Source organism: Mixophyes fleayi, chromosome 8 (assembly GCF_038048845.1).
Source record: "Mixophyes fleayi isolate aMixFle1 chromosome 8, aMixFle1.hap1, whole genome shotgun sequence".
Taxonomy (NCBI): domain Eukaryota; kingdom Metazoa; phylum Chordata; class Amphibia; order Anura; family Limnodynastidae; genus Mixophyes; species Mixophyes fleayi.
The window spans coordinates 87954415-87981356 of record NC_134409.1 but is presented as its reverse complement, the minus strand read 5'-3'; the positions used below and the strand labels follow the sequence as shown (position 1 = coordinate 87981356).

Genomic DNA, 26942 nt, shown 5'->3' with positions numbered 1-26942 from the left:
GTGTGTTAGTATAGGGAAAAGACCCACTTACAGAGCTCTGTGTTTAATTACAGAGGACTGCATTGTGTATTTAAATGTAAATGTGTCTGGATTGTGATCGCTCCTGTTTAAACAAACTCTGCTGTATAGCCACAGAACAATATCTGTCACTAATTAAATCAGGAGTGGCTCATCTGCTATCCCTTTGTCTGTATGTTTACCTGTGAAAAGGTAAACACAGAAAAGAACCAATCAGGCAAGTCCTGAAATTGCTGGTGAAGTAAGTTTTGGGCTTAAAAGAAAGCTCCAGAGGACAGCAAATTGGCATTCACTACCAAGTGATAGCTGTAGTCAGGCTGGCTTTGAGATATAGATCTCTGCCCCTGACAGGAAAGGGACAATCATTCCCTGGAGTACTATAGTTGCCCTGATCTACCTCTCCAGGTCTTTGGGAGCTGTGTGCCTGCCGAAAGAAGAGTGACAGTGACTCAAGGCCGCTACCTTTGCTGGTAGCTTTAAAGGAGAGAGGGGGAGAAGCTTGCATTGATAGATAGCAGTTCCTGAGAGTGATTAGGATACTGGTGAGGTGTTTTCATTATACCCTGTATGGTGTCTGTGCCAGATTGTAGTGTTATGTGTTTCAAGTTATTATTTAAATATGTTTATTGCTGTTTGGTGCTACCATTTTGTTAAATAAAATTGTTTATTTTATTTCGGATATTTGCCTTGGTGATTTTGATCCTTGGATAGGTACCGGGTAGGCCAGCTGTGCGGTACAGAAGGTTACATTAAACCCGGTATCCTCACACATCCCTCATGGAGGAAATGGTGTGGGCATCTTCTCTGGGACAGTCTGTTGCAACCTTGGTTCAGCAGCTGGCTAGGGCAACAGAGATACCTGAGGTTGCCGTGGTTCTCCCATCCATTTCAGTAGCTACTGACTCCCCTGCGTCAGTTACCTTACCAGTGACGAGTGAGATGGGAAATTAGGCCTGCTGGCCTATCATGTTTACTTGCCATCCCAGGCTCTCCTCCTGGAGAACCGCCTTGGTCTGCATCCCTGGTCAGAGGCTTAGATCGGTTAAACCGTTTTTTTGACTCACCAAGACCAATTCCCTCAAGAAACAAACCACACTGGTCCACGTATCCTCTTCTATCCCTCTCGGATTCCGAAGGATCTTTAGAAGAAGAGGGAGAACTCATGCATGATTCTGACTCCGCACAGATAATAGACCTGGGGGTAAATGTATTAACATGCGGGTTCTTCAACACCTGCGAGTTCAGCGTCTTCTGCGATTAAATTTAAATCGGCGCTGCATTGTAAAGGGAAACTTCCCTTTACAATGCAGCGCCGCTTTAAATTTAATCGCTGAAGTCGCGGGTGTTGAGGAACCCGCATGTTAATACATTTACCCCCGGAGGGGTCACAAAAATATCAGGGTATTGACGACCTGGTATTGGCAGATCGGCAAGCCCTAGACATTTTGGATCTAGAAGAAACTAAGGCTTCTGATCATGGTCTCTTTCAACAGATTAGAAGACGCGCCATCCGTTTCCCTCCTTCTGCTGAGTCAACTAAGATTGTGAAAGCAGCTTGGAAACAACCAGACCGTAGATTTACCATTCCAGGGAGATTCCTTGCCCTGTATCCCTTATATGGGGAGGATCTGACCTGTTGGGAGCATATCCCAAAGTTGGATACTCTGGTGGCACCCTTAGCTCGCCACACTACCTGCAGGATGCCACTGACCGTAAAGTAGAGGGATTTTTTTAAATCCATCTATGTAGGGGCAGGCACTTCCTTCAGACCCATGTTTTTATTGGCATGGGTCGCTAGGGCCATGGAGGCTTGGGCTGACCAGTTGGTGCAGGACTTAGAATTGCTCTCTGGCCTTACACCTCAAGGAGGCTTCAGGATACTTATATGAGGCAGCCCAAAAAGCAGCCTCCATTTCATCTTCTATATCTGCATCAGCTGTAGTAGCTAGAAGAACCCTCTGGTTGAGGTCCTGGGAGGCAGATACTGAGTCTAAGAAAGCCTTAGAATCCTTGACTTGACTCAGGTGCAGTTTTATTCGGTCCAGAATTGGACAATATTATTTGCCAGGCCACTGGGGGCAAAAGTACCTCACCCAGTAAATGTACCCAAATCTAGAACTCCCAAGATTAGGTTCATTGTGGCAGTCCTTTCGTGGGGGGGCGCCCTCCAGCAGAGGTCAGGCCTCTAGGGCTAGACCACTCGGGACCAGAGGTCACTCCCACAGAGGTAGGTCGTCTTGCTCTTCAAGATGTCCCTCATCCACACTTCAAGAGAAGCAGGCAGCTTGACTGTCTTCCAAGGAAGTTTGGATTCGCAGCATCATGAAAAAGGGCTACATAATAGTTCTTGTGGGTTCAGTCCCTCGTTGTTGTTTTTTTCAACCAACCTGCCCCGCGATCCAGAAAGAAGACATGCAATGCTTCATTGTGTAGCCTCTCTTCTGTCTGCAGGGGCCATCCGGTTCCGAAGAACCAGAGAGGACAGGGGTTTTATTCCAATCTCTTTTTGGTTCAAACTGTATCGCAGGTGTCCTAAGGCGAGCTCAGGGAGGACAGAAACCTCCCGTGGAGCAGACGGACAGTAAGTGGTCGGGATCCCACTTATTCTTGGACGTCAGTTAATCCGGTTTTCCCCGGAGACACGGGTGTCTCTTCAGTGGTCGACAGTCCAGGAACACTTGGAGATAGGCGGGTCCTTCGGACAGTCATCCTGGATCATCCTGGATCCCTCATACCTTGCGAACCGCTCCTTCTCTGTATCCACGTCTGGCTCTTCCTCCACCCCCTCCCCTCTCCCTGTTTGAGTCCCTCATGGCTCTGTTCTCGGCCCTCTTCTATTTTCACTCTATACCTCCTCCCTTGATGCTCTCATCTCCTCCTTCGGTCTTCAGTATCACCTTTACGCTGACGACATCCAATTCTACATCTCCTCGCCCGATCTCTCCCCCTCCCTTCTCTCTCGTGTATCCAACTGCCTCTCGGCCATCTCCTCCTGGATGTCCTCGCGCTTTCTCAAAATTAACATCGCTAAAACTGAAATAATTGTCTTTCCTCCCCCCAGGCTCCCCTTCCACCATGACCTCTCTATTACTGTCAACAACACCTCCATTTCCTCTGTAACCCAACTTCGCTGCCTGGGCGTTACCTTCGACTCCTCTCTCTCCTTTACCCCCCACATTCAATCCCTTGCCCAAGCCTGTCGCTTTCAACTTCGCAACATTGCCCGCATCCGACCTTTCCTCTCTCAGGATGCAACCAAAACCATCATTCACGCTCTCATTATCTCACGCCTCGACTACTGCAACCTCCTTCTCACCGGCCTCCCCCTCTCCCACCTCGCCCCCCTCCGCTCTATTCTGAACGCGGCTGCCAGACTCCTCTTCTCTCTCGCCGCTCCTCCTCTGCTTCCCCTCTCTGCCTTGCCCTACACTGGCTCCCCATCCTCTATAGAATCATCTTCAAACTCCTGACCACCACATACAAGGCACTCTCCCAGTCTACTGCCCCCTACATCTCCAACCTCCTCTCCATTCACACTCCTGCCCGCTCCCTGCGCTCGGCCAATGACCGTCGTCTCTCCTCCACTCTAATCACCTCTTCCCATTCCAGAATCCAAGACTTCTCCCGAGCAGCCCCCCTTCACTAGAATGACCTCCCTCGCTCCGTCCGTCTCTCTCCCACTCTAAGCTCCTTCAAACGGGCACTAAAAACCCACCTGTTCCTCAAAGCCTACCATCCTTCCTCCTAACCAGCTCTCCCCTCCCTCCTCCCGTCCCCTCTTCTCTCCTTTACATCATCTGACCCCCTTTGTACCTGAGTCTTGTTCACCCTCCCTTAGGATGTAAGCTCATTCGAGCAGGGCCCTCTTCCCTCCTGTGTCCTTACCTACTCTTCTGCTCCGTCTTTTCTGCATTAGCCTGCTTGGAGCTTCCGAAGTTTTGGTATTTTTGTTTACTGCTCAGTAATATTTTACCCTGTACTGTCTATTGTTTGTGCATTGTACGGCGCTGCGGAACTCTTGTGGCGCCTAACAAATAAAGGATAATAATAGTGACCACAGACAACAGCTTGAAGGGGTGGGGGGTTGTGGTCCTCCATCTCCGGCTTCAGGGTCGTTGGTCGCGTCAGGAGACCTCCCTTCCTATCAACATCTTAGAACTGAGGGCCATGCTAATGGCCCTGCAAGGAGCCAGTCCAGCTTACATGGGTTCCCAGTCTGTCTGCAATCCGACAATACCACTGCTGTGGCTTTTATCAACAGACAAGGTGGGACCAGAAGTCCTGCAGCTATGAGGGTGGCATCTCGGATCCTAGCTTGGGCAGAGTGCCAGGTCCCTGCAATTTCTGCAGTATTCATACCAGGCATCCAGAACTGGGAGGCAGACTGTCTAAGCCATCAGGCGATAATGCCGAGGGAATGGGCGCTTCATCCAGACGTCTTCCAGTCGCTGGTCCTGAGGTGGGATCTAGACACAACCGCCGGGTCCCCAGATTCTGCTCAAGGGTCAGGGACCTTGACGTCGACGGTGGCCGTCTAAGTCATGACCATGTCCTGAAGCTTCGGACCGGGGTACCTTTTCCCTCCCATTCCTATGCTTTCCCGGGTTCTCAAACGGGTCTAGCAGGGAGGTTTTCCAGTAATTCTGGTAGCTCTGGCTTAGCCAGGTCGAGTTTGGTATGCAGACATTCTGTTAATGACTGTAGGTCAAGGTGTTCGACTGCCACTTCGTGATGACCTTCTTCTTTAAGGACCGTTCCGAAACCAGAACCTTCCTCAGCTGGCTTTAACGGTGTGGCTTTTGAGGCCAGCCTTTGGCGGTCTAGAGGTTTCTCCCCAGGGGTGGTAGACACTCTGTTGAGGGCCCGAAAACCTGTGTCGGCTAAAATATACCACCGCATCTGGTGCACTTACATCAGGTGTTGCGAAATGCGGTCTTGTCACACATGGCTTCCTTTCACCTTCCTCGTTTTCGTGCCTTTCTTCAGGATGGTTTGGAGGCAGGACTTCGTTTAGCCTCTTTAAAGGTGCAGGCCTAGGCTCTCTCTGTGTTTTTTCATCTTCGACTGGCGGACATGCCAGATATACAAACTTTTTTGCAGGGAGTCCTGCATATACAGCCACCGTATGTTCCGCCCACTTCACCTTGGGATCTAAACTTGGTACTCAATATGCTGCAAGGACCACCTTTTGAACCCTTGTAGTCGTTTTCTCTCTTGGAAAGTAGCGTTCCTGTTCGCTATTGCTTTGTCTCGCAGTGTCTGAGCTCGGAGCTCTGTCATATAGAGAATTTTACCTTGTCTTTCATGAGGATAGGGCGGTCCTCCGTACAATTTTCTCCTCCCTACCAAAGGTGGTCTCGGCTTTTCATATTAACCAGAAAATCGTAGTTCCATTGTTCAACGATGTAGCGTCTTCATCTGGAACTAATTCTATGGAGTTTCTGGATGTGGTCATGGCTCTCCGAATTTATATCAGGACAGCCCAGATTCGGAGGACCGGTTCATCATTAGTTTTGTTTGATTCCCGTAAACGGGGATGGCCAGCTTCAAAACAAACTATTGCCAGATGGCTTACCTCAACCATTAGGCAGGTGTATGTAAATACAAGGAGACCTGTGCCAAATAGGATTGCTGTCCATTCCACCCTCTCGGTGGGGGCTTCTTTGGCGATGAGAAATGATGCCTCAGCAGACCAGCTTTGTAGGGCAGCCACTTGGTCCTCGGTCCATATATTTACATTATTTAATTTTATCATTTTAATGTCCTTGCGTCCTCGGACGCTAATTTTGCTCTACAGGCAGGGCTGTAAGAGCGGTCCCTCCCTTATGGGGGCTGCTTTAGAATGTCCCCATGGTAACAGTGTCCCCCAGAATGGATGAATGAGAAGAGGGTTTTTATGCTTACGATAAATCCGTTTCTCTGATTCCATCTGGGGGATACTGTGTTCCCTCCCTTTTGCTCTTCTGGTGTGTGTTCTCGGTTTCTTTGACTTCCCTTCCTTGGGCTTTATAACTAAACTGAGGAATTACTAGGGGTTGCAGAGGGGAGGGGTCTGTCAGCTTGATACATTTAACAAAGTTAACCAATTAAGTGCCAACTCCACGTTCCCCTCATACAACCCATGGTAGCAATGTCCCGCAGATGGAATCAGAGAAACGGATTTATCATAGGTATAAAAATCCTCTTTTTTGTGAATGAAGCAAATATTGAGGCAACTCATTTTGCCTGTCCTGCAAAGATTAGGAACTTCCTAGTGTGCTCATATCCCATGCAAAATTGACTTGATATTTTGCATACAGGACCATGCACCATTCTATACAGATTGGAACATGGACCATAATTAAAATTTGTGACAACACAACTTGCAGGTTTCATGCACAGTGTTGCTGTGTTGTAAGTAACCATTCCTAGGTCTGTCTTGAATTATATAATTTTCTGGATACAATGTTAAGATGAGTTTCTCTTCCACTATATACTGTTCATTAATAGCTTATATGAAAGTGCCTGATAAGCTGTATTGGTATTTCAATGCAATACAGTCACCAAATCAACTTAAAGCATTAGGTTCTAACCATGACTGTTTGTATCCTCATTACTGCAAACTAACATATACTTAGGAAGGCAGATTTAGTTTTTACTTTTTAAAAAAAACATTTAGTGCTATCTAACACTGTCCTGAATGTTGGCTTACCCAGAATCACTTTTATATTTATATCTATTATATTTATATGATTTTTTTTAAGATAAACCAATGTATGTGTGAGGATAGTCATGATTTGTAATGTTTTATTTTTAGCCCTCCTCAAGAGAATTTGAAGGAAAGTTTCTTGCAAGAGGTAGGGAGGCAGGAGGCAAAGCTTATGGATCTCCAGCAAGAGTTAGAGGCTGTGAAAAAAGCTCAGGCTGAAGTTTCCCAGCAAATTGAGACTATTCCTGGGCAAATAAGAGAGACGAAGGAAGAAGTGAGTATGCTTTTAGAATTCCCCTCCCATTCTTAATTTTTTTATATTTGTATGTCCTCTGAAGTTTTATACATTTTTTTTTTTACACATTTTTAAGTTGCACAAATTCTCTTGTATGAGTGTTCTAAGCAATCCATTAAAGTTTTGGTATGATTAGTCTGTGGTGAAAGATCCCTTATTGCAGCCTTCCTTTCTTTAAATGATCTAATCTGGGTACACAGGCACCGTTGTTGACAAATTTACCCAATATCGGCTAGCTTTTGGCTGCAAATTGACTGCCGTACCCTTAGTATGTGGTCACCTGCTGAACCACTAACTAGCAAATGCACATTACAACTGGATCTCTGGATTTCAGTTTGCCCGCTCATGTGCATTACCAGATTGAAAAGTAATTCTGATGCTTGGCACTTGTGTCAATTGACAGGATTGCACGAATGTGGCTAGCCTTACCTTTACTATTTTCTTATTTTCTTACGATTGCTACTATACATTTCTATCTCTTCTCATAATCACTCCAGTTTTCACTATACTTTTTTCCCCTTTGTGAATCATTGCACTTCATTCAGTCCTGCCTTCTACCAGTTGATGTATATTAACTTTACAGTATTTTACTGTAGTACAATCTTTTTCTCTTTGATCCTATGGGGGGACACTGGAAATGCTGGGCGTATAGATTGTGTTATAGGAGCTTGGTCACTTTTGAAATTCCCTATCTAAAACTCAAGCTCCTCCCCCTTTAAACCCCCTTGGCTGCTGGGGACTCATCAATTATTTTAAACTGCCCGTCAGAGTAAGGCGCTTTGTAGAATGTTGCCTTCGGCAGTCATTAACAATGAAACCTTTTAACTATCCTTTTTACTTTTAACATTGCCTGACTCTCCTGAAAGGGGGACTTGGGGGGTCAGGTAGGCAGCAGGAGGAACAGGGGCCATCCTTAAAGACAGCAGCCTTCCCAGTATGCTGGGCTCGGGGGGGGAGGGGCATCCCTCCTGGGCATCCCTCCTTGGCATCCCTCCCACACTTGCAATCCTGTCAAAAAGAGAGACACTACAGGGTCATTCCACATCAGATCACCCAAAAAAACATGAAATGTCCACCACCCATCTCAGATTTCTACGATTTTTTTTTAGTTAAGAGAGGATGTCAAAACAACTATTTCTGCCAAATATCTCGACTGTCTGACAATTAGTTGATTAAATATTGATTTCTTTAACATACCTTGGGGGACACCGGGACCTTGGGGTATAGAGTAGGACAGGCGAAAAGTTGGCACTTTAACTTTTAGTTAAAACAAAAGCTCTGGCTCCACTCCCTCTATACCCCACCTCCTGCTAGAGGCCAGTCTAGTTCAAGTGCCCGGCGAAGGGGGTTGTGCACAGGGCTGCTTAGCAGCCGTTTTTACTTTTTTTTTTATGATTTTATTTATGTAATGTGTATCGGAGACTGTGTTCTCCGGGGTCTGACAGCCGGCGGCTCGCTGAGCCGTGTAGTCGGCTGTCAGTCAGGACTCCCCGCTGCAGTTAATTTATTTCTGCTCTCCCGCGGCTGCGGCCGGCGGGGAGAGTGCGAGTCAGCGATGGGGGAGGTCTGTGGAGAGCACAGCACAGACGGCTGTGCGCTGTCTGCGGGGGGGGGGGGGAGCGGTGGTGCCGTGTAGGTCCTCTTTGCCTGCTCCCTCTGTCGAATATTGAACCCTCCATGGACCCAGACACAGTCGATGGTGGCTGGGGTCTGTTCTCCATGTACAGAGAGCATGCTGTCTGCACACACTGCATCTGGAGGGTTGGCAGCAGGTAAGTGAAACTCTCTCAGCATAGTGATGAGAGAGAGAGGGTAGAAATCGCAGTGTGTTCCCTGAGCTGGCTGTTTTTTACTAAAAGCAGTCTTTTTAATTGGGTAGAGATAAGTTTCTATTTTTAGCTCAGGGAACAGGGTCAGACAAGGGTCACTGTCTCAGTTAGCCCTGCTAGGCTTTGAATTAGTTGAGGTGCTTGTCAGTCTTAGACGATAGCCAGTCTAGAGCTGGGCCCTGGGAGGGGGAGTGTTTTCCTCTTGTGCACTTCCCCCGTGGTAGTCTCTCACTCCTCGTGTGTAGACACCTGAATAGGCAGCCATCATAAAAGCTCCTGCTTCTCCCCTTTTCTATCCTGTATACTGTAAGGTAAAGGGTTGGGGGTGGTGTGTCTAGCCTTTGTATTTTTTGTACACTAAAGAGCTTTTTGGCTGTATTGCAGGCTCACTTTCTCTTGTAGTTTGTGTGCTGCTTGTTATCTGTATTGTGTGTATTTCACTGTACTGTTTTGTCCCATCTTTGAACATGTCTGAGAGGGAAAAATCTACACGTGGCACGGCTGGTGCTACTATGCTAAGTTTCACCTGTGCTGTATGTCATGTTAAGTTACTGTCTGGCCAGCCAGAAACACAGGCGCTGTGTGTTTCCTGTCGGCCCACGGAGACTACTCCTGGTGAAACAGTTGCTGTCTGTTCAAACACGGAGGAGCCTGCTTGGGCTTGGTCTCTATTTAATACAGTGGAACTGCTTGCTCAAAAGGTACAGTCTCACGCTGCTCAATCTTCTGATTCAGCTTCTTTAGTTCAGGTTTTGCCTGTTGCTGTTCTAGTGCAGTCTGTAGAACCAGCCTGGGTGCAGGGTCTTGCATACTCAGTACAAGGTCTGGTAGCGGTCTCTTCCTCCTTGGAGAGGATGATGCAGTTGGCCGCACCGTTTTCCTCACAGAAGTGGAAGCGGGTGGCGGCATCTCTTCTGGGACATGAGTCTGATTGTGATTCCCAGGAAGAGGGTGAGTTAACGCTGGGCTCTGACATAGATGCTGCTTCTCTGATGGAGGAGGTTCCACCTGATCGTTAGAGTGTGGAGGAGTTAATTCAGGCTGTGCGTGAGGCACTTAATATTCCTGAGGAACAAGTCCCTGAGGCTTCTGGATCCTCTCTTTTTGAAAGACGCAAAAAGAGGGAAATTGTTCTTCCGGCCTCTCCCCATTTGGAAGAGTTGCTGTTGAAATCTTGGACTTCCCCAGACAGGAAGTTTCAGGTGACTAATCGACTGAAGTCGTGTTATCCATTTCCCCCTGAAGTTCTCGCTAAGTGGGAGATGCTTCCTCCGGTGGATGCAGCTGTGGCAAGGTTGGCAAAGGTAACTACTATTCCTCTGCCTAACCAGGCCACTCTTAAGGATGGTACAGACCGGAAGGTCGAGACTGATCTTAAGTCCATTTTTGTGGCAGCGGGTGCTTCTTTGAGGCCTGCTTTGGCATCAGCATGGGTTGTCAAAGCTGTTGATCGCTGGTCGGAACAATTGTCAGAAGGTTTGTTGGCAGGCAGGCCATCCTCTGAACTGCTTCCTTTAGTGGAGCAGATTCAGAGGGCAACAGATTATTTAGGAGAAGCTGCTATGGAAGCAGGGATGTTTGGAGCGCGCATTTCTGCCTTGGCAGTTGCAGCGCGTTGGACTCTTTGGGTAAAGTCCTGGGAGGCTGATGTAGAGTCCAAAAAGGCTCTTGAGTCCATTCCTTTTTCTGGAAGTGTTCTGTTTGGACCTCAGTCTGATTCCTTTATTAGTCAGGCAACAGGAGGTAAGAGCACTTTCCTCCGGGTCAGTGTTCCCAAACAGAAGATGTCCAGATTTCGGGCCTTTCGTTCCGCAGGTAGGTCTCGAGGACAATATTCCTCAGGACAATCCTCTAGAGGTCAGCCATCCACTCCTAGAGGGGGTTTGCAGTGGGGACATCAGGCCTGGTCTGCGCGACGTCCACCTGCAAAGCCGGCAGACAGTCTGCATGACGGGGTTTTTGCTCCTCCACTGTCGTCAGTGGTGGGAGTCTGTCTTCTGCGGTTCAGGGATCGGTGGTGCCAGTCCACTACCGATGTCTGGATTCGGGGAGTGGTGAACCAGGGTTACAAGTTCGATCTACTCGGTCTTCCTCCCAGACGGTTCTTCACCACAGGGCTTCCTTCATGTCCAAGAAAGTGATTGGCTTTAACAGAAGCGATTCAATCCCTTCTGTCTTTCGGAGTGATTATTCCGGTTCCTCATTCTCAAAGAGGTTGGGGTTTTATTCCAGTCTTCTTCTTGTAACAAAACCAGACGGCTCGTTCAGACCGATTCTCAATCTAAAGGCTTTGAACACTCAGGTCAGAGTGCCCAGCTTCAAGATGGAATCTTTACGCTCGGTCATTCTCGGCATGGAACAGGGAGAATTTATGGTGGCTCTAGACATCAAAGATGCATATCTCCATGTGCCTATTTGGAAGGGTCATCAGTCCCTGCTGAGGTTTGCAGTTCGGTCGGAGCACTTCCAATTTCAGGCTCTCCAGTTCGGTCTCGCCACAGCCCCACGTATCTTTACCAAGATCATGGCGGTTATGGCTGCTCTGCTAAGGGCCAAGGGGATTACAATCATCCCTTACCTGGACGATCTGCTTTTAAAGGCAGATTCTTCTCAGAAGCTTCTGTTGCATATTCAGGTAGTAATCCAGACCCTGGAGTCGCACGGTTGGATTACTAACTTCAAAAAATCCAAGTTGATCCCATCCCAACGGATGGTGTTTCTGGGTCTCCTATTCGATACCCGTCTGAGACGGGTATTCTTTCCTCAGGACAAGATTCTAGCTTTACAGAGGATGGTGAGATCCCTGTTGGTGGCAAGGAGACCTTCCATTCATTTTGCAATGAGGCTTCTGGGCAAGATGGTATAGTCATTCGAAGCAATCCAGTTTGCTCAGTTCCATGCACGACAGTTTCAGTTGGAACTTCTGTCGCAATGGAACAAATCTTATCTCAATCTGGCGAGTCAGGTTTTTCGCCTGTCTCCGCAGACGCGTCAGTCGCTGATCTGGTGGATACACAGGCAGAATCTCACCAGGGGCCGCTTGTTCTCATTTTGGAATTGGATTCTGATAACAACAGATGCCAGCCTTCGGGGTTGGGGGGCTGTATGTCTTCAGGCTCGGTTTCAGGGGCTTTGGACTCACAAAGAGTCCAAGCTTCCAATAAATGTCTTGGAACTACGCGCAGTGTTTCACGCTCTAAGAAGTGCGCAATACTTGCTGCAAGGAAAGCCAGTAAAGATCCAATTGGACAATGTCACAGCAGTGGCATATCTCAACCATCAGGGCGGCACCAGGAGTCCTTTGGCCATGAGGGAGACTCACAGGATATTTCTGTGGGCCGAAGCTCACGTTTCGGCACTCGTTGCCGTCTTCATTCCTGGAATAGAAAATTGGGAAGCCGACTTCCTAAGTAGGCAGACTCTGCATCCAGGGGAATGGTCTCTCCATCCGGAGGTGTTTCAACAGTTGGTGGTGAAATGGGGTCAACCGGATGTCGACATGATGGGATCTCGGTTGAATCACAAGGTTCCCCGCTACTGTTCCCGTGCAAGAGATCCTGGGGCAGTCCCGATAGACGCTATGTCCGTCCCTTGGAAGTACCGCTTAGTGTACCTTTTTCCTCCGATAGCCATGCTTCCACGAGTACTGAAAAAGGTGAAGAGAGAGGGTGTTCCAGTGCTTCTAGTAGCGCTGAATTGGCCTTGCAGGGCTTGGTATACCGACGTACTCTTCATGGCAGGAGGTCAGTCGTGGCGGTTGCCAATATGCCCAGATCTACTAACCCAGGGTCCCTTTTGTCATCAAGGTTTGCATCGTCTGGTTTTAATGGCGTGGCTGTTGAAGCCAGGATCTTAAGAGCTAAGGGTTTTTTGAGTCGGGTGATTCAAACCATGCTTTGTGCTTCAGCCAAAATATATCATCGAGTCTGGAGGACATATATTGGTTGGTGCAAAAAGAAGGGATATCCTACATCTTCTTTTCGTCTGGCCAGGTTACTCAAGTTCTTGCAGGATGGTTTGAATGCAGGTTTGCGTCTCAGTTCTTTTAAGGGTCAGGTGTCAGCTCTTTCAATTTTCTTTCAAAGAAAACTTGCTGTTATACCTGATGTGCAAACTTTCATTCAAGGTGTTTTCCATGTTCAACTTCCTTATATTCCTCCGGTTCCGCCATGGGATTTGAATTTGGTGTTGAGGGCTTTACACCCTTTACACCGTTTGAGCCTTTAAATACAGTAGATTTCAAATTTCTTACTTTAAAAACGTTTTTTCTTTTGGCCATTTCTACGGCATGCAGAGTTTCAGAGCTTGCGGCTTTGTCTTGCAAACCTCCTCTGCTAGTGTTTCATGAGGATAGGGCAATTCTTTGAACTAAGCCCTCCTTCCTCCCTAAAGTTGTATCTAAGTTTCATTTGGATCAGGATATTGTCATTCCAGCTCTATCTGATTCCTCGTCTTCCGATAACGATGACTCTATTCGTTATCTTGATGTTGTTCGTGCCTTGCGAATTTATGTTAAAAGATCATCTCAGAAGTTACGTAAAACTGAGGATCTTTTCATTCTTTATGATGCTCACAAAAGAGGCTGGCCAGCTTCTAAGGGGACCATTGCTAGGTGGATTACGGCTGTTATCCGCCAGGTTTACAGTGGGGCTGGGGAGCCTGTCCCAGATAATCTACGGGTGCATTCTACAAGATCTGTAAGGGCTTCCTGGGCGGCTCGCCATAGGGCCTCCAGTGAACAATTGTGTAAAGCGACCACGTGGTCTTCTGTACACACTTTCACAAAGTTTTACAGATTTAATGTATTTGCCTCTAGGGATGCAAGTTTTGGGAGAAAGGTGCTTTGGGCCGTTTCTTCTGAGCGTTCCCTCCCGTGAGACAGCTTTGGGATGTCCCCAAGGTCCCGGTGTCCCCCAAGGGATGTTAGAGAAAATGGGATTTTTATTCTTACGTAAAATCCGTTTCTCTTAATCCGTTGGAGGACACCAGGCGCCCACCCTTAACGCTCTGGTTTCTCCTTCTGTTTGACATGTTGTTTGATTGTTAAGAGAATGTTGTGTTGTTAAGTTTATTCTGTTTTCTTTGGTTCTCTCTATCTCCCTTTCTGCGGGCTTGGTTAAACATAGACTGGCTTATAGCAGGAGGTGGGGTATAGAGGGGGTGGAGCCAGAGCTTTTGCTTTAACTAAAAGTTAAAGTGCCAGCGTTTCGCCTGTCCTACTCTATACCCCAAGGTCCCAGTGTCCCCCAACGGATTAAGAGAAACTGATTTTACGTAAGTATAAAAATCCCACTTTTTCAATTTATTAAATAATTTACTAATTGCGGCTTCTTTATCCGGTTTATTTGAAGTACTACGGGTGTTTATTAAGGAATCGACACAAAATTTGGACCCCTAAGGTAACTCTTCCTCCCGAATCCAAAAATCCAAACCAAATTACTTTATCTGCCTCATGTTTTGCGTTACGGCAAAAACGCACGTTTTTCGAATATAATTAAAAACGCTAGATTCAATTGACATTAGGGATCCCATTTTTTGGGGGGTGTTTAAAAAAGGTATAAATTACTACCACAAAAAAAATCAGCCGGGTACTCTGTTTCATAGTGGAAAATAATGAAGTTGATGCTCGATTACTGCTGCACAGCATACATAATTTACACATTGTTAAAAACCATACCAAAAAAGTGAACTAAACTGAGGCAATGGGATAAAACTCCCATACAGGAAATGAAACAAACAGAAACTGATGGGAAGGGGATTCCCTTTAGAAGAGACCAAAACTGAAACTTTCCAGAGAAAGAGAGAGGGAGACACAGAAAGAGTCAATCATGGCAGCTGCTCATTTGGTAGTCTTTTAAAGACGGACTGTCATATTACTATTTACTCAAAAACCATCGGATTACATAATTGGTACCACTTTACATTTGACATTAGGGATTCTATTTTTGGGGGGGTGTTTAAAAAAGGTATATATTACTACCACAAAAAAATCAGCCGGGTACTCTGTTTCATAGTGGAGAGAAAAAAATAATGAAGTTGATGTTCGATTACTGTTGTACAGCATACATAATTAACACAAGAAACTATGACATTTAAAACCTTTAGCATAACATAAGTCCTTAACTGAAGTTGAGTCAACAATCTCATTATTTTTCCCTTGTTTGGAACTTGAAACGGTCTGTAATTTTCCTTAAAGTGTCAGCAGAAAGTGTATACTGCCTTCCAGTACTTCCTTGGATTATAGGCACTTTTGTTACACAGAGAACGTGAATAAAAGGAACAAAACATTTATCATCTCTTGAAGGCCAGGACAGCACATTTGTTGATTGGTTTCATGAAGTGTATCAGCACATCTTGTTCCTCCTCATTACATTGAATGATATACCCAATGTACCAGATGTTCTCATACACTGCTGCTATGTATGTTCCAGGTTGCAGATCACTTTTGTCCACATTTTTTGTGACTGTGGTCATAGTGACACTAACTTTGGTTCCTCCTGTCTTTGTCGTCTGATGACAATCGATATATGTGTAGCTCATCATTACGAATAGGCCGAAAACGAACGTGTTCCTGCCACAGTGTTTGCTGTTTCTAGACAGCTATGCAGCTTGGTTTTGCAGTCTTGTATTTCGTTTTGTGACCCGTTATAAAAACTTTATGCCATGTACATTTTCATTTGCCCAGGTCTAAAGGCATCAAGATGTGATGGGTTTACACTGCTTGCAGACTGGTGCGTTTGGCTAGACGTTTAACTGTCCCTCCAATGCCATCACATGGACTCTTACCATGAGATGTGGCAAAAAATTTAATTCTGCTTGAATGCTGAAGTCATCCTTATTGAAGCATAAATTAAAAAAGTTTTTGCAGTTCTTGTATTGTGCACTAGCACCATCACTAAAGTAGTAAACATACTCCAATTTTGAATAGTATCGCTGTGTTTCATAACTACCGTAATGAAGGCATGCACAGTTATGGCTACATAGTCGCAGGTATCGCTAATAACGCACAGGCTCACACAATTTGAAGTGTCACAATCATCTTTTTTTTTTTTTTTAAACAAGTGTTTATTGACGGTCGAAAGAAAAAAGAATTAAAAGTGCAAAGGATACATGTTATATCAAACAAAATATATTCAGTACATTCGATAGGGAAGTAGAAGTCTCCGTGCTTCAGAGATAAAATAGCACAGATTCAATGAAATAAAGACCGGCATTTTTATTTTTCAAAGAGAAGAAAAGAAAAGGAGAAGGAAGAGAAATAGGAAGAAAAAAGAGAAGGTGAAAGGTGGAGAGGGAGAAGGGGAGGTGCGTGGGAGATCCCTCTTGAGTCAGAGGCAATGAAATGGGAGAGGAAAGGGTTACGTAAGGGTAGGGGGTATGATTAGGCAAAGGGGGAGCGGTATTGGAAGTGAGACATCCAGGGGTCCCAGACCTTGTTAAAAGATTTGGCCGTGTTTCGCATAATGCTAGTCATGTATTCCATCTTATACGTATGCCAAATCCTATTAGTTACAGCTGAGAATGAAGGGGGGGCAGCCTGCCTCCACTCTATAGCGATTTGACATGTGGCCGCTGAAATAATGTGACGAGCAAGTTTATTTTGGTGTCTAGTGGCCGAGGGGAAACCGAGGGGAAGAATAAAAAATAAAGGGTCGAAGGGTAAGGGGATTTGAATTAACATTTTATATCAATGCTTTAATTTCGCGCCAGCAGGGAATCCGTTTCGGGCAGTCCCACCATATATGTAAGAAAGAGCCCGCACCAGAGCATAGACGCCAACACCTGTCAGAAGAATCCGGCAGTATCTTTTGTAGCCGAGTAGGTACATAGTACCACCGGTAGAGAAGTTTGTAAACATTTTCCTTTATTCGGACGCAGATTGAGCTGGAGGCAGCATTGTCCCGAATTTCCGCCCACTCATCATCAAGAGGAGAGCCCAGGTCATGTTCCCATGACATCTCATGAGGGTCTCGAGGAGGAGTAGAGGGAGCAGTTAGTTCAGAGTAGATAGTAGAAATAAGACCTGACGTTGATGCCTGGCGCAGACACAGTGTTTCAATTGTTGTGAGATGTCGAGAAATAAGTAGGGATGTGCACCGGCGACTTTTGGTGTCTCGTGTTTTGTGTTTTGGATTCGGATTTCCGCGATGTTTTGGGTTCGGATTTGTTTCGCAAAACACCTGCCGAAAGGTTTTGGTTCGGATTTAAGGTTTTGGATTCGGATTTTTTTTGAAAAAAGCATAAAGAGTTCAAAATTCAAGTTTTTGGGCTTATTTTCACTCCTACGCTATTATTAACCTCAATAACATTCAATAACAAGCATTTCCACTAATTTACCGTGTATTCTGAACACCTCACAATATAGTTATTAGTCCAAAACGTTGCAACGAGGTATCTTTCTGGACTGCGTAGTGGAGTGGTCCCCACAATATAATAAGAAAACCATCAACTGGTCTTAATCGCACCAAAAAATGTACCTGGACTGCGTAGAGGAGTGGGTCACCACAATATAATTTAAAAACCCTGAACTTGTATGATTCGCACCAATAAATGTATCTGGACTGCGTAGAGGAGTGGTCACCACAATATAATTAATAAAAAACCCTCCACGGGTCTGAATTTCCAAAAAAAAAAATTCTGGGCTGTGTAGTGGGGTGGCCCCGGTACTAAATTTGATACCTGGCCCACAATACCTCCTCCAAGTTCCAAGTGTAGTGTTTATAACATATTAACACTAAACTAATTCTAGTACGTCAAACCCTCTTGTTTTAATTAATGACAGGGCATTTAACTTTTGATTAAATTTTTGTAATTTGTTGACATTTTGTTTTACTTTTTGAACATGGCAAACGACTGTTGAATGGTCACATAATGCCAAAAAAATAGTTGCAAGATGGAATTGTCCTTGGGCCCTCCCACCCACCCTTATGTTGTTGAAATAGGACATGCACACTTTAACAAACCAATCATTTCAGCGACAGGGCCTACCAAACAACTGTGGCTGAAATGATTGGTTTGTTTGGGCCCCCACACCAAAATAACAATTCATCTCTCCCTGTACAAACTAAACAGTCTCTACTGAGGAAAGATGTCGTCCTCATCCTCAACCTCTGATTCCTCTCCCCCTACAGTGTGTACTTCCTCCTCCTCACACATTATCAATTCGTCCCCGCTGGACTCCACAACCACAGGTCCCTCTGTACTATCTGGAGGGCAGTGCTGTACTTCATTGAGGAATTGATTATTCATTTTTATAAACATCATTTTTTCAACATTGTGAGGAAGCAACCTCCTTCGTCGCTCACTGACCAGCACTAAAAACTCTTTCCGAGTACACACTTGAGGGGGGACAACTCAGGTAAAATAGAGCCAGTTTGTACAGGGGCTTCCAAACTGCCTTTTTTTCCTGCCAGTAACAATATGGACTGTCTGACATGTCTATTTGGATGGTGTCAGCAAAATAATCCTCCACCATTTTTTCAATTGTGACAGCATCCAATGCAGCGACAGTAGACATGTCTGCAATGGTTGGCAGGTCCTTCAGTCCGGACCAGATGTTATCAGCATCCCCGCCAGCGGCTCTTTTAGAAAAAACTGAGCTTTTTCCTCGCAGCCATAGATGTAGAAGAAAATGAGGGTGGAGCTGTTGGCATGTCACGGTCCTCTTCAGAGGACAATCTCCTGACCAGAAGGTCTTTGCACCGCTGTAGACTTGTGTCCGCCGGAAACAGAGACACAACATACGCTTTAAACCGAGGATCGAGCACGGTGGCCAGAATGTATTCCTTTGACTTTAAAAGACTGACCACCCTCGGATCCTGGCAAAGCGTACGAAGGGCTTCAACCACAAGAGCTACATGCTTTGTTGGATCGCAATGCTTTACCAGCTCCTCCCTCACTTTCTCCAGCTGCTTCTGCAACAGCCTGATCAGGGGAATGACCAGACTCAAGCTGGCAGTGTCGGAACTGACTTCTCGTGTGGCAAGTTCAAACGGCTGGAGAACCTCGCACAACACGGAAATCAGTCTCCACTGCGCTTGACTCAGGCGCATCCCCACTCCTTTGCCTATGTCGTAGGTGGCTGTGTAGGCCTGAATGGCCTTTTGCTGCTCCTCCATCCTCTGCAGCATATAGAGGGTGGAGTTCCAGCGCGTCACAACCTCTTGTTTGAGGTGATGGCAGGGCAGGTTCATGCTTTTTTGATGTGCCTCTAGTCTGCGGTAGGCACTGGCTGAATGCCGAAAGTGTCCAGCAATTTTGTGCGCCACCGCAAGCATCTCCTGCACACCCCTGTCACTCTTGAGGTAATGCTGCACCACCAAATTAATGGTGTGGGCAAAACATGGGACGTGCTGGAAATTGCCCATATTTAATGCCCGCACAATGTTACTGGCATTGTCTGACACCACAAATCCCCATGAGAGTGGGGTAAGCCACTGGGAGATAATTTCCCTCAGTTTCTCTAATATGTTGTCAGCGTTGTGCCTCTTATTAAAGCCTGTAATACACAATGTTGCCTGCCTTTGCACGAGCAGCCATTTTGTAGATGCTGCTACTGATGCAGCTGTTGCTGTTGCTGCGGAAGGCGATGCATCTACCCAGTGGGCTGTCACAGTCATATAGTCCTTCGTTTGGCCAGAACCACTTGTCCACATGTCCGTGGTTAAGTGGACAGTGGGTACAACCGCATTTTTCAGAGCACTGAGGACACTTGATCGTACTTTTCTGTACATTTTTGGAATCGCCTTCCTAGTGAAGTGGAATCTCGAAGGGATTTGGTACCGGGGACACAATACCTCCATCAACCCTCTAAATCCCACTCCACTGATGGCGGACACCGGGCGCACGTCTAACACCAACATTGCAGTTACAGCCGCAGTAATACGCTTTGCAATAGGGTGACTACTATAGTTTTTTGTGGCCATGGCAAACGACTGTTGGACGGTCAATTGTTTTGTGAAAGACTTAGCGGTCTTACGACTTCCCCTCTGGGAAGATGACCGACTAGCAACAGCAGCAGTGGCAGTAGTAGGCGTACCGCTGCAGGATTCCTCGGATGAATCCCGTATTGAAGAGGACTCAGTCTGGCTGCTGACTTGGGCTGCAGGACTCAATCTGATGGAGATCGTGGAGGAAGTTGACGAGGAGGGTGTTGCTGGTGTGTATCCAACTGGACCACGGGATTTAGGTGTCCCTGTACCGATGACGGTCCTAGCCCCAGTTCCTGAACTAACCACTGAACTATGAAGGTTATTCAGGTGACGTATAAGGGAGGATGTCCCTAGGTGAGCAAGATCCTTACCCCTGCTTATTTGAGCTTTACATAAGCTACATATGGCCATACATTGGTTGTCCGGATTTCGATAAAAATAACTCCAGACCGAAGATTTGCATTTTTTGGTCTTCTGACCAGGCATGACGATGGGCTTTTTCATCCCATGGACATCAGCTGTTTCCCCCCAGGTGCCTCATTTACAATAACCACATCACCATCCTCGTCATCAAGTTCCTCCACAGCGCCAGCTACATCATCAATAGCCTCCTCCCGAGCCACCTCTTCCCGTACAGTGATGGGAAGGTCAGGCTTGACAACCACCAACACCCTTGGACTCGCCTTGGGGATTTGTGATAATTTCTCTTTAGAAGGCAGAGTTGTTTGCTGTTTTGTTGCTGACAGCATAACTCTCTTCAATTTTTTGTAGGAGGGGAGGAGGAGGAGGGCTAAGATCCTTGGGTGAAGATGGACCACTAGTCATGAACACGGGCCAGGGCCTAAGCCGTTCCTTGCCACTACGTGTCGTAAATGGCATATTGCCAACTTTACGTTTGTCCTCAGATGATTTTAAGTTTCTCTTTTTGCTTTTTTTTTGAGAACTTGGGCTTTTTGGATTTTACATGCCCTGTACTAGGAGATTGGGCATCGGGCTTGAAAGACGACGTTGATGGCATTTCATCGTCTATTTCATGACTAGTGGCAGCAGCTTCAGCATTAGGAGGAAGTGGGTCTGGATCTTTCCCTACTTTATCCTCCAAATTTTTGGTCTCCATTATATGTAGCACAAGATACTGCAGAATGTGTGAACCTGGTAATATTGCAGACAGTACCAATGGGCTTATACTGCAGAATTGGTTTTGCAAATTTGGTTGTAATTAAAAAAAAATTAAATTATTTTTTTTTATAACTTTTTTTATAACTATGCCCTTAGAAGCACAGGACCACTGGACTTACCAGGACACAGCACAGGACCCAGCAGTACCACTGAACTCAAAATTGACAGAGCACAGCACACAGCACCACTGGACTGATACTGCAGAACACAGCACAGCACAGAATTAAACAGCACAGCACAAGATCTACCAGGACAGAGGACCACCTAACACACCCTCCCTCTACCCTGATCAATGCCCGAGTGAAGATGGCGGCGACTAGCGGGGAATTTATAGGATCCGAGTATCGCAAGATCCGACAGCGGGATTATGACTCAGAGCCTCGGTTTCAAGTTTTCATTTGGCGCCAATACCCGGATCTGTCTCGGATCCGACTCGGATCGGAAAGGTTCGGCTGGGCTTGGATTCAGGAAATCCGAGGGCGCTCATCTCTAGAAATAAGACGTGGTTTGAAGAGGGAGTGAAAATCGCGAATTTGCAGGAATTGATAAAATATCCGTGTGGGCAGGCCAATTTTAGTTTGAATGTCCGTAAATTGGGGAAATGTTATATCGCGGGTTATGTCATTTAGGAAACGTATCCCTCGGGAATGCCACAGAAGGAATGCGGAATGGTGTAGACCAGGAGGGAAATCAGGGTTATTAAAAAGGGGGATAATTGGTGATGGCTGCGGAGAGAGGCCATACAGCCTGATGAATGAGTCCCATATAGCCAGAGAGTGGGAAATTATGGAATGAGACAAAGCTTTTTTGGGGCGACGGGCCCTTGGAATCCACAAAAGGGAGTAAGCATCCCCAGACTTTCCGCCTCTAGTGTCACCCAGACCCTAGCAAAAATGGGACCGTTCCATAGGACACACTGAGCGATTTGGGCCGATAGATAGTATTTTTTAAAATTAGGTATACCTAGACCGCCACCCCGCGAGGATCTCTGTAGGACCCTGAGTCGTACTCGTGGGCGTTTACCTGCCCAAATAAATTTAGAAGACTCAAATTGGAGGAATTTAAATACATTCGGATAGGTAGGGTTTGAAAAAGGTATAACAGTCTCGGGAGAATATTCATTTTAACAGAGTTTATACGACCTATCCAGGAGATAAATTGGAGGGACCAGGTGTTGAAATCTTTCTTAATTTGGGAAAGGGTATGGTGGAAATTAGCTTGGAATAGATGGGAGAGATTTTTGGTAAGGAAGACCCCCAAGTATTTTATTTTATGGTGATGCCAAGTGAAAGGGAATGTTTGATCTAGGATTGCTTTATCTGTTTTAGAGACATAGAAATCCAAAGTTTCAGTTTTGGCAGGGTTAATTTTATAGCCCGAGAAGTGTCCATAAGTATCTAGTTCCAAAAGGAGGGGGGAGAGAGGTAATGGGGTTGGACACGCTAATGAGGACATCATCTGCATACAAAGCAATTTTGCTTTCCATAGAACCGACCTTTATACCGGAAATAGAATGGTTGCAACGAATTCTGGCTGCTAACTGTTCGATTATAAGGGATCAATGGGGAGAGGGGGCAACCGTGGCGAGTACCATTAGAAATTGTAAATGGTTTGGAGGTTAGGCCATTGACCGAAACCGTAGCAGAAGGGTTTCTATAGAGAGCCAAAATACCAGTTAGAAACCTACCGCAAAAACCCATGGATTCGAGAACCCCCCTCATGAATGTCCAAGAGATACGGTCAAACGCCTTTTTCGCGTCCAAGGCCATCATGAGGGAGGGCAGTTTTCCGTTATGTATAGAGTGGATCAAATTGATGGATCTTCTAGTGTTGTCGGGGGCCTGTCTCCCTGGGATGAAGCCCGTTTGGTCCGGATGAACCAGTTTGGGGAGCAGGGGGTTAAGCCTGGTAGCTAAGATTTTAGCGTAGAGCTTGAGCTCTACGTTGAGGGAGATGGGTCTATAGCCCGCACAGTGGAGATGGTCTTTCCCAGGTTTGGGAATTACTGCAATATTGGCAAGCTTGGTAGCAGAGTCAAAGGAAGCCCCCTCCAGAATTTGGTTGTAAAAGGATGTTAGATAAGGAACAAGGTCCACGGCAAACTTTTTATAATACTGGACTGAAAAGCCATCAGGACCGGGGGCAGAGGCGGGTTTAAGGGATTTTATAGCTAATTTTACTTCATCTGCAGTGATGTCCCCATTTAAGCAAGTGAGCTGGGATTGAGAGAGGTGTGGAAGAGGGGTATTGGCTAGGTACGACTTCAGCGAATCCGATAGGAGATCCCCCCGGGGAGGGGAGCCAGAAAGGTTATAGAGGGAAGCGTAGAAGTCTCTAAATTCCTTAACAATTTCTAGAGGGTCATATGTTACTGAATTAGTGGAATTCTTATGGAGTTTGTCAATAGCTCCTCGGACACGCCTTTTTACGGAGCTTCTGAGCTAACAATGAATCCGCCTTGTCTGCCTTATCATAGAAGCGTTGCTGAAGTTTCTGTAATATGGATGCTGCGCGTCGAGACAGAAGGGAATTAAGCTGGCCCTTTAAAGAGTTAATTTGTGTTAATAGAGATCAGGGACCAACTTATGCTGAGTCAGAAGAGTGGAGATCCGTTGCTCTAATGAGGAGATTTCTAGGGCGGCTTTACGCTTTACCTGCGAAGCAACACTTATGAGTCGCCCGTGAATGGTAGCTTTGTGAGCTTCCCATATTACGCCAGGTGCCAATTCCTGAGTGGTGTTCTCTTGAAAGTAATAAGATATAGCTGATTTAATGTCCATAAAGGAGGAAGTATTTAAAAGCAGGGAGTCGTCTAGGCGCCATCTAAAGGGGCGGGGATGATGGTGAAAAAGGTTGAGAAGAATGTATACCCCCGTATGGTCAGACCATGAGAATGGGACAATGCCCGCTTGAGTTGTTAGGGGTATCAGAGATTGGGAGATATGGATCATGTCAATGCGGGAGTATATCTGATGGAGAGCTGAGAAATGTGTATAGTCTCTCGCAGTGGAATTCTTAAGGCGCCAGGTGTTATGCAGGGAGTGTTGTAATAGCAAGGCAGACAAGGTGGAGGAGCCCTTGGAAGAGGGTGTGGGGAGTCCGCGAGGGGGGATGGAGGTCCAGGACAACATTAAAGTCACCTCCTAATACAATGTGACCCTGGGCCAATCGCTCAATGTGTCGAAATAGAATTGGGAAGAACTGAGCTTGATCTTGGTTAGGGGCATAGGTAACGACTAATGTGGTCGAATAGGAGCGGAGCGTGCCCATTACTAGTAGGAAGCGACCCTCCGGGTCGGAATATGTGGAGGAAAGCTGAAATGGAACCTTATTGTGGATGAGAATCGCAACCCCCCGTTTTTTACAGTTAGCTTTTTACAGTTACAGTGAGGCAAAAAAGGTCTGGGAGAATTGCTTACCCTGGAGTTGTGTGTGTGAACCTGTAAGGTGAGTCTCCTGGAGGAAGACTATGTCTGCTTTTTCCCTTCTGCAGGCTCCAAGGACTATTGTGCGTTTGCGGGGGGAGTTGAGACCGTTGACATTAATGGAGAAAAGTTTCAGGGTCATGGAGGCCAAAGTGATGTATTCGTCGCTAAATGACTCATCTGGGAGCTGTAAAAGTAAGAGAGGGGTAGGATCAAAGAGCTTTAAATGGAGGGGAAGGTGAAGGGGGAAGAGGGGAAAGGGAGGAAAGAGAAGAGACAGCCACTAGAAGAGGAAAGAGAGAGAGAGAGAAGAGGAAAAAGAGAAGAGTAGCCCAATTGGGCAGAAACCCTTTAACGGTGGGATCCAGACATATTGTTAGTAAACATCGTATAGCTAAACAAAAGTCGTATAGGGAGCGTGGGGGGTGGTGTAGATACATCTAATCAGGTTTGCCACCTGAGTCGATGGCTCTGTCTAATAAACTGGATACGGCCATTGGAATGGGATTCACATCCACAGGTTAGTGTCACAATTATCTTGCCTAAAATATACAACAAGCTGACAGTCACTGTGTTCTTTTGTCCACTTCAGTGACATAACTTTTAAGCTTTTTCTGGCTCCTTTTTTGTGAGACAAAAAAGGATTACAGCATGTTTTCTGAAATTCTTCATATCTTAGCAGCAGAAGCTTTTCATGATGGTAGCAGGCTTAGGTTTCAGGATCATTGGTTACTGCATTTGAAACTTCAGTTCTCAGAATCAAAAGTTCTTTTTCTTCATATGTAGTGGTCCCAGCTATGTAATCCAATGGTTTTTGAGTAAATAGTAATATGGCAGTCCGTATTTAAAAGACTACCAAATGAGCAGCTGCCATGATTGACTCTTTCTGTGTCTCCCTCTCTCTTTCTCTGGAAAGTTTCAGTTTTGGTCTCTCTAAAAGGAATCCCCTTCCCATCAGTTTGTTTGTTTAATTTCCTGTATGGGAGTTTTATCCCATAGCCTCAGTTTAGTTCACTTTTTTGGTATGGTTTTTTAATTATGTATGCTGTACAGCTGTAATCGAGCATCAACTTCATTATTTTTTTCTCCACTATGAAACAGAGTACCCGGCTGATTTTTTTTTTGTGGTAGTAATTTATACCTTTTTTTTAAACACCCGCAAAAAAATGGGATCCCTAATGTCAATTGAATCTAGCGTTTTTAATTATATTCGAAAAACGTGCGTTTTTGCCGTAACTCAAAAATGAGGCAGATAAAGTAATTTGGTTTGGATTCAGGAGGAAGAGTTACCTTAGGGGTCCAAATTTTGTGTTGATTCCTTAATAAACACCCGTAACACTTCAAATAAACTGGATAAAGAAGCCACGATTAGTAAATTATTTAATAAATTGAAAAGTCAATATTTAATCAACTAATTGTCAGACAGTAGAGATATGTGGCAGAAATAGTTGTTTTGACATCCTCTCAACTAAAAAAAAATCGTAGAAATCTGAGATAGGTGGTGGACAACCCTGGTTGAACTGACATGGAATGACCCTACAGTAAGGAAGGGAGCAGCAGCAACCGGATGCTCCTTCTCTTCCCATTCTACCCTCTTCTCTGCTGGAAGATAGTAAGTGCTTCCGCAGCCCACCCTGGAGGAGGAACGGTTGCAGTCTAGGGTGGATGCCCTATGACCAACATGTGAGGCAGAGAACCAGCACCCACGCTCATCTGGTGTGGAATAGCCAAAATTTGTGAAACCTTTGACCTTGGCTTTTGAGGATCTTTCACTGCTTGTTGAAAGTTCCTGGGAACAGAACAGCTTTCCTCTCTCTTCCGCCCCTCCCTCAGGAGTCACAGGGAGCAACATTGCCTCCCTCTGAAACTCTGGAACAGGAATTTTTGTGACACTCCCCTGCAGTACCCAATAAGCCAGTCTGGGTAGAAGGCCTGGCTAGGTTTGTGCAGAGTTGGGTGCAAATTTTCTTCCTTGGAAAGAAGGTTGGATTCTGCCACAGTCACATCCGGCCCCTGGAAACGTCGTCCTCCAGCAGTACTTCAGTCATGGGAGGATCTGACTCCTCACAGGAGGAGTGTGAGGTGGCTGAAGAATCAGATCTAGGGGCCTCTTCGTACACTAACATAAACACCGTTAGTATGCAGTGATGGAGGCTTTAGTGGGAGCCATCTGGCAGGCAGTAAATATTCAGGATAGCAGGAAATATGAGATTCCTGACAATTCGCTGTTTAAGAGGATGAAGAAACAGATCTTTTTCTTTCCCTCTTCTCCTCAGTTAGAGGACATCTTACGCAAAGTATGGACTAGACCTGATTATAGGTTTCACATTTCACGCAGTTTGCAATACTACATTCACCACCATTCCAATTTCGAACACTGTGACCCTAAGGTATAGCATGGATAGGAAGATTGAGGCCACACTCATGTTGATCTTCACAGTGGTAGAGGCCTCTTTTAGACCCATCTTAGGTTCTTCTTTGGTCAGTAATGCAGTGGAGAAACAGTAGAAGCAATTGGTGGAGGGTCTGCAGATGGAAGACCGAGGCCGGAATTGCTTACTTTGGTGGTGCATATCC

The 26942-nt window shown here is 45.9% G+C and overlaps 1 protein-coding gene across 2 annotated transcripts in view; it reads left to right on the top strand.

The window, feature by feature from the left end:
* SUN2 (Sad1 and UNC84 domain containing 2) overlaps positions 1-26942 on the top strand; it is a 126412-nt gene that overhangs the window by 82934 nt on the left and 16536 nt on the right. For both annotated transcript variants that reach the window (XM_075182837.1, XM_075182836.1), the window contains exon 13: positions 6815-6980. In XM_075182837.1, the coding sequence (XP_075038938.1) occupies positions 6815-6980 (166 nt within the window). The remainder of the gene's footprint in view (positions 1-6814; positions 6981-26942) is intronic.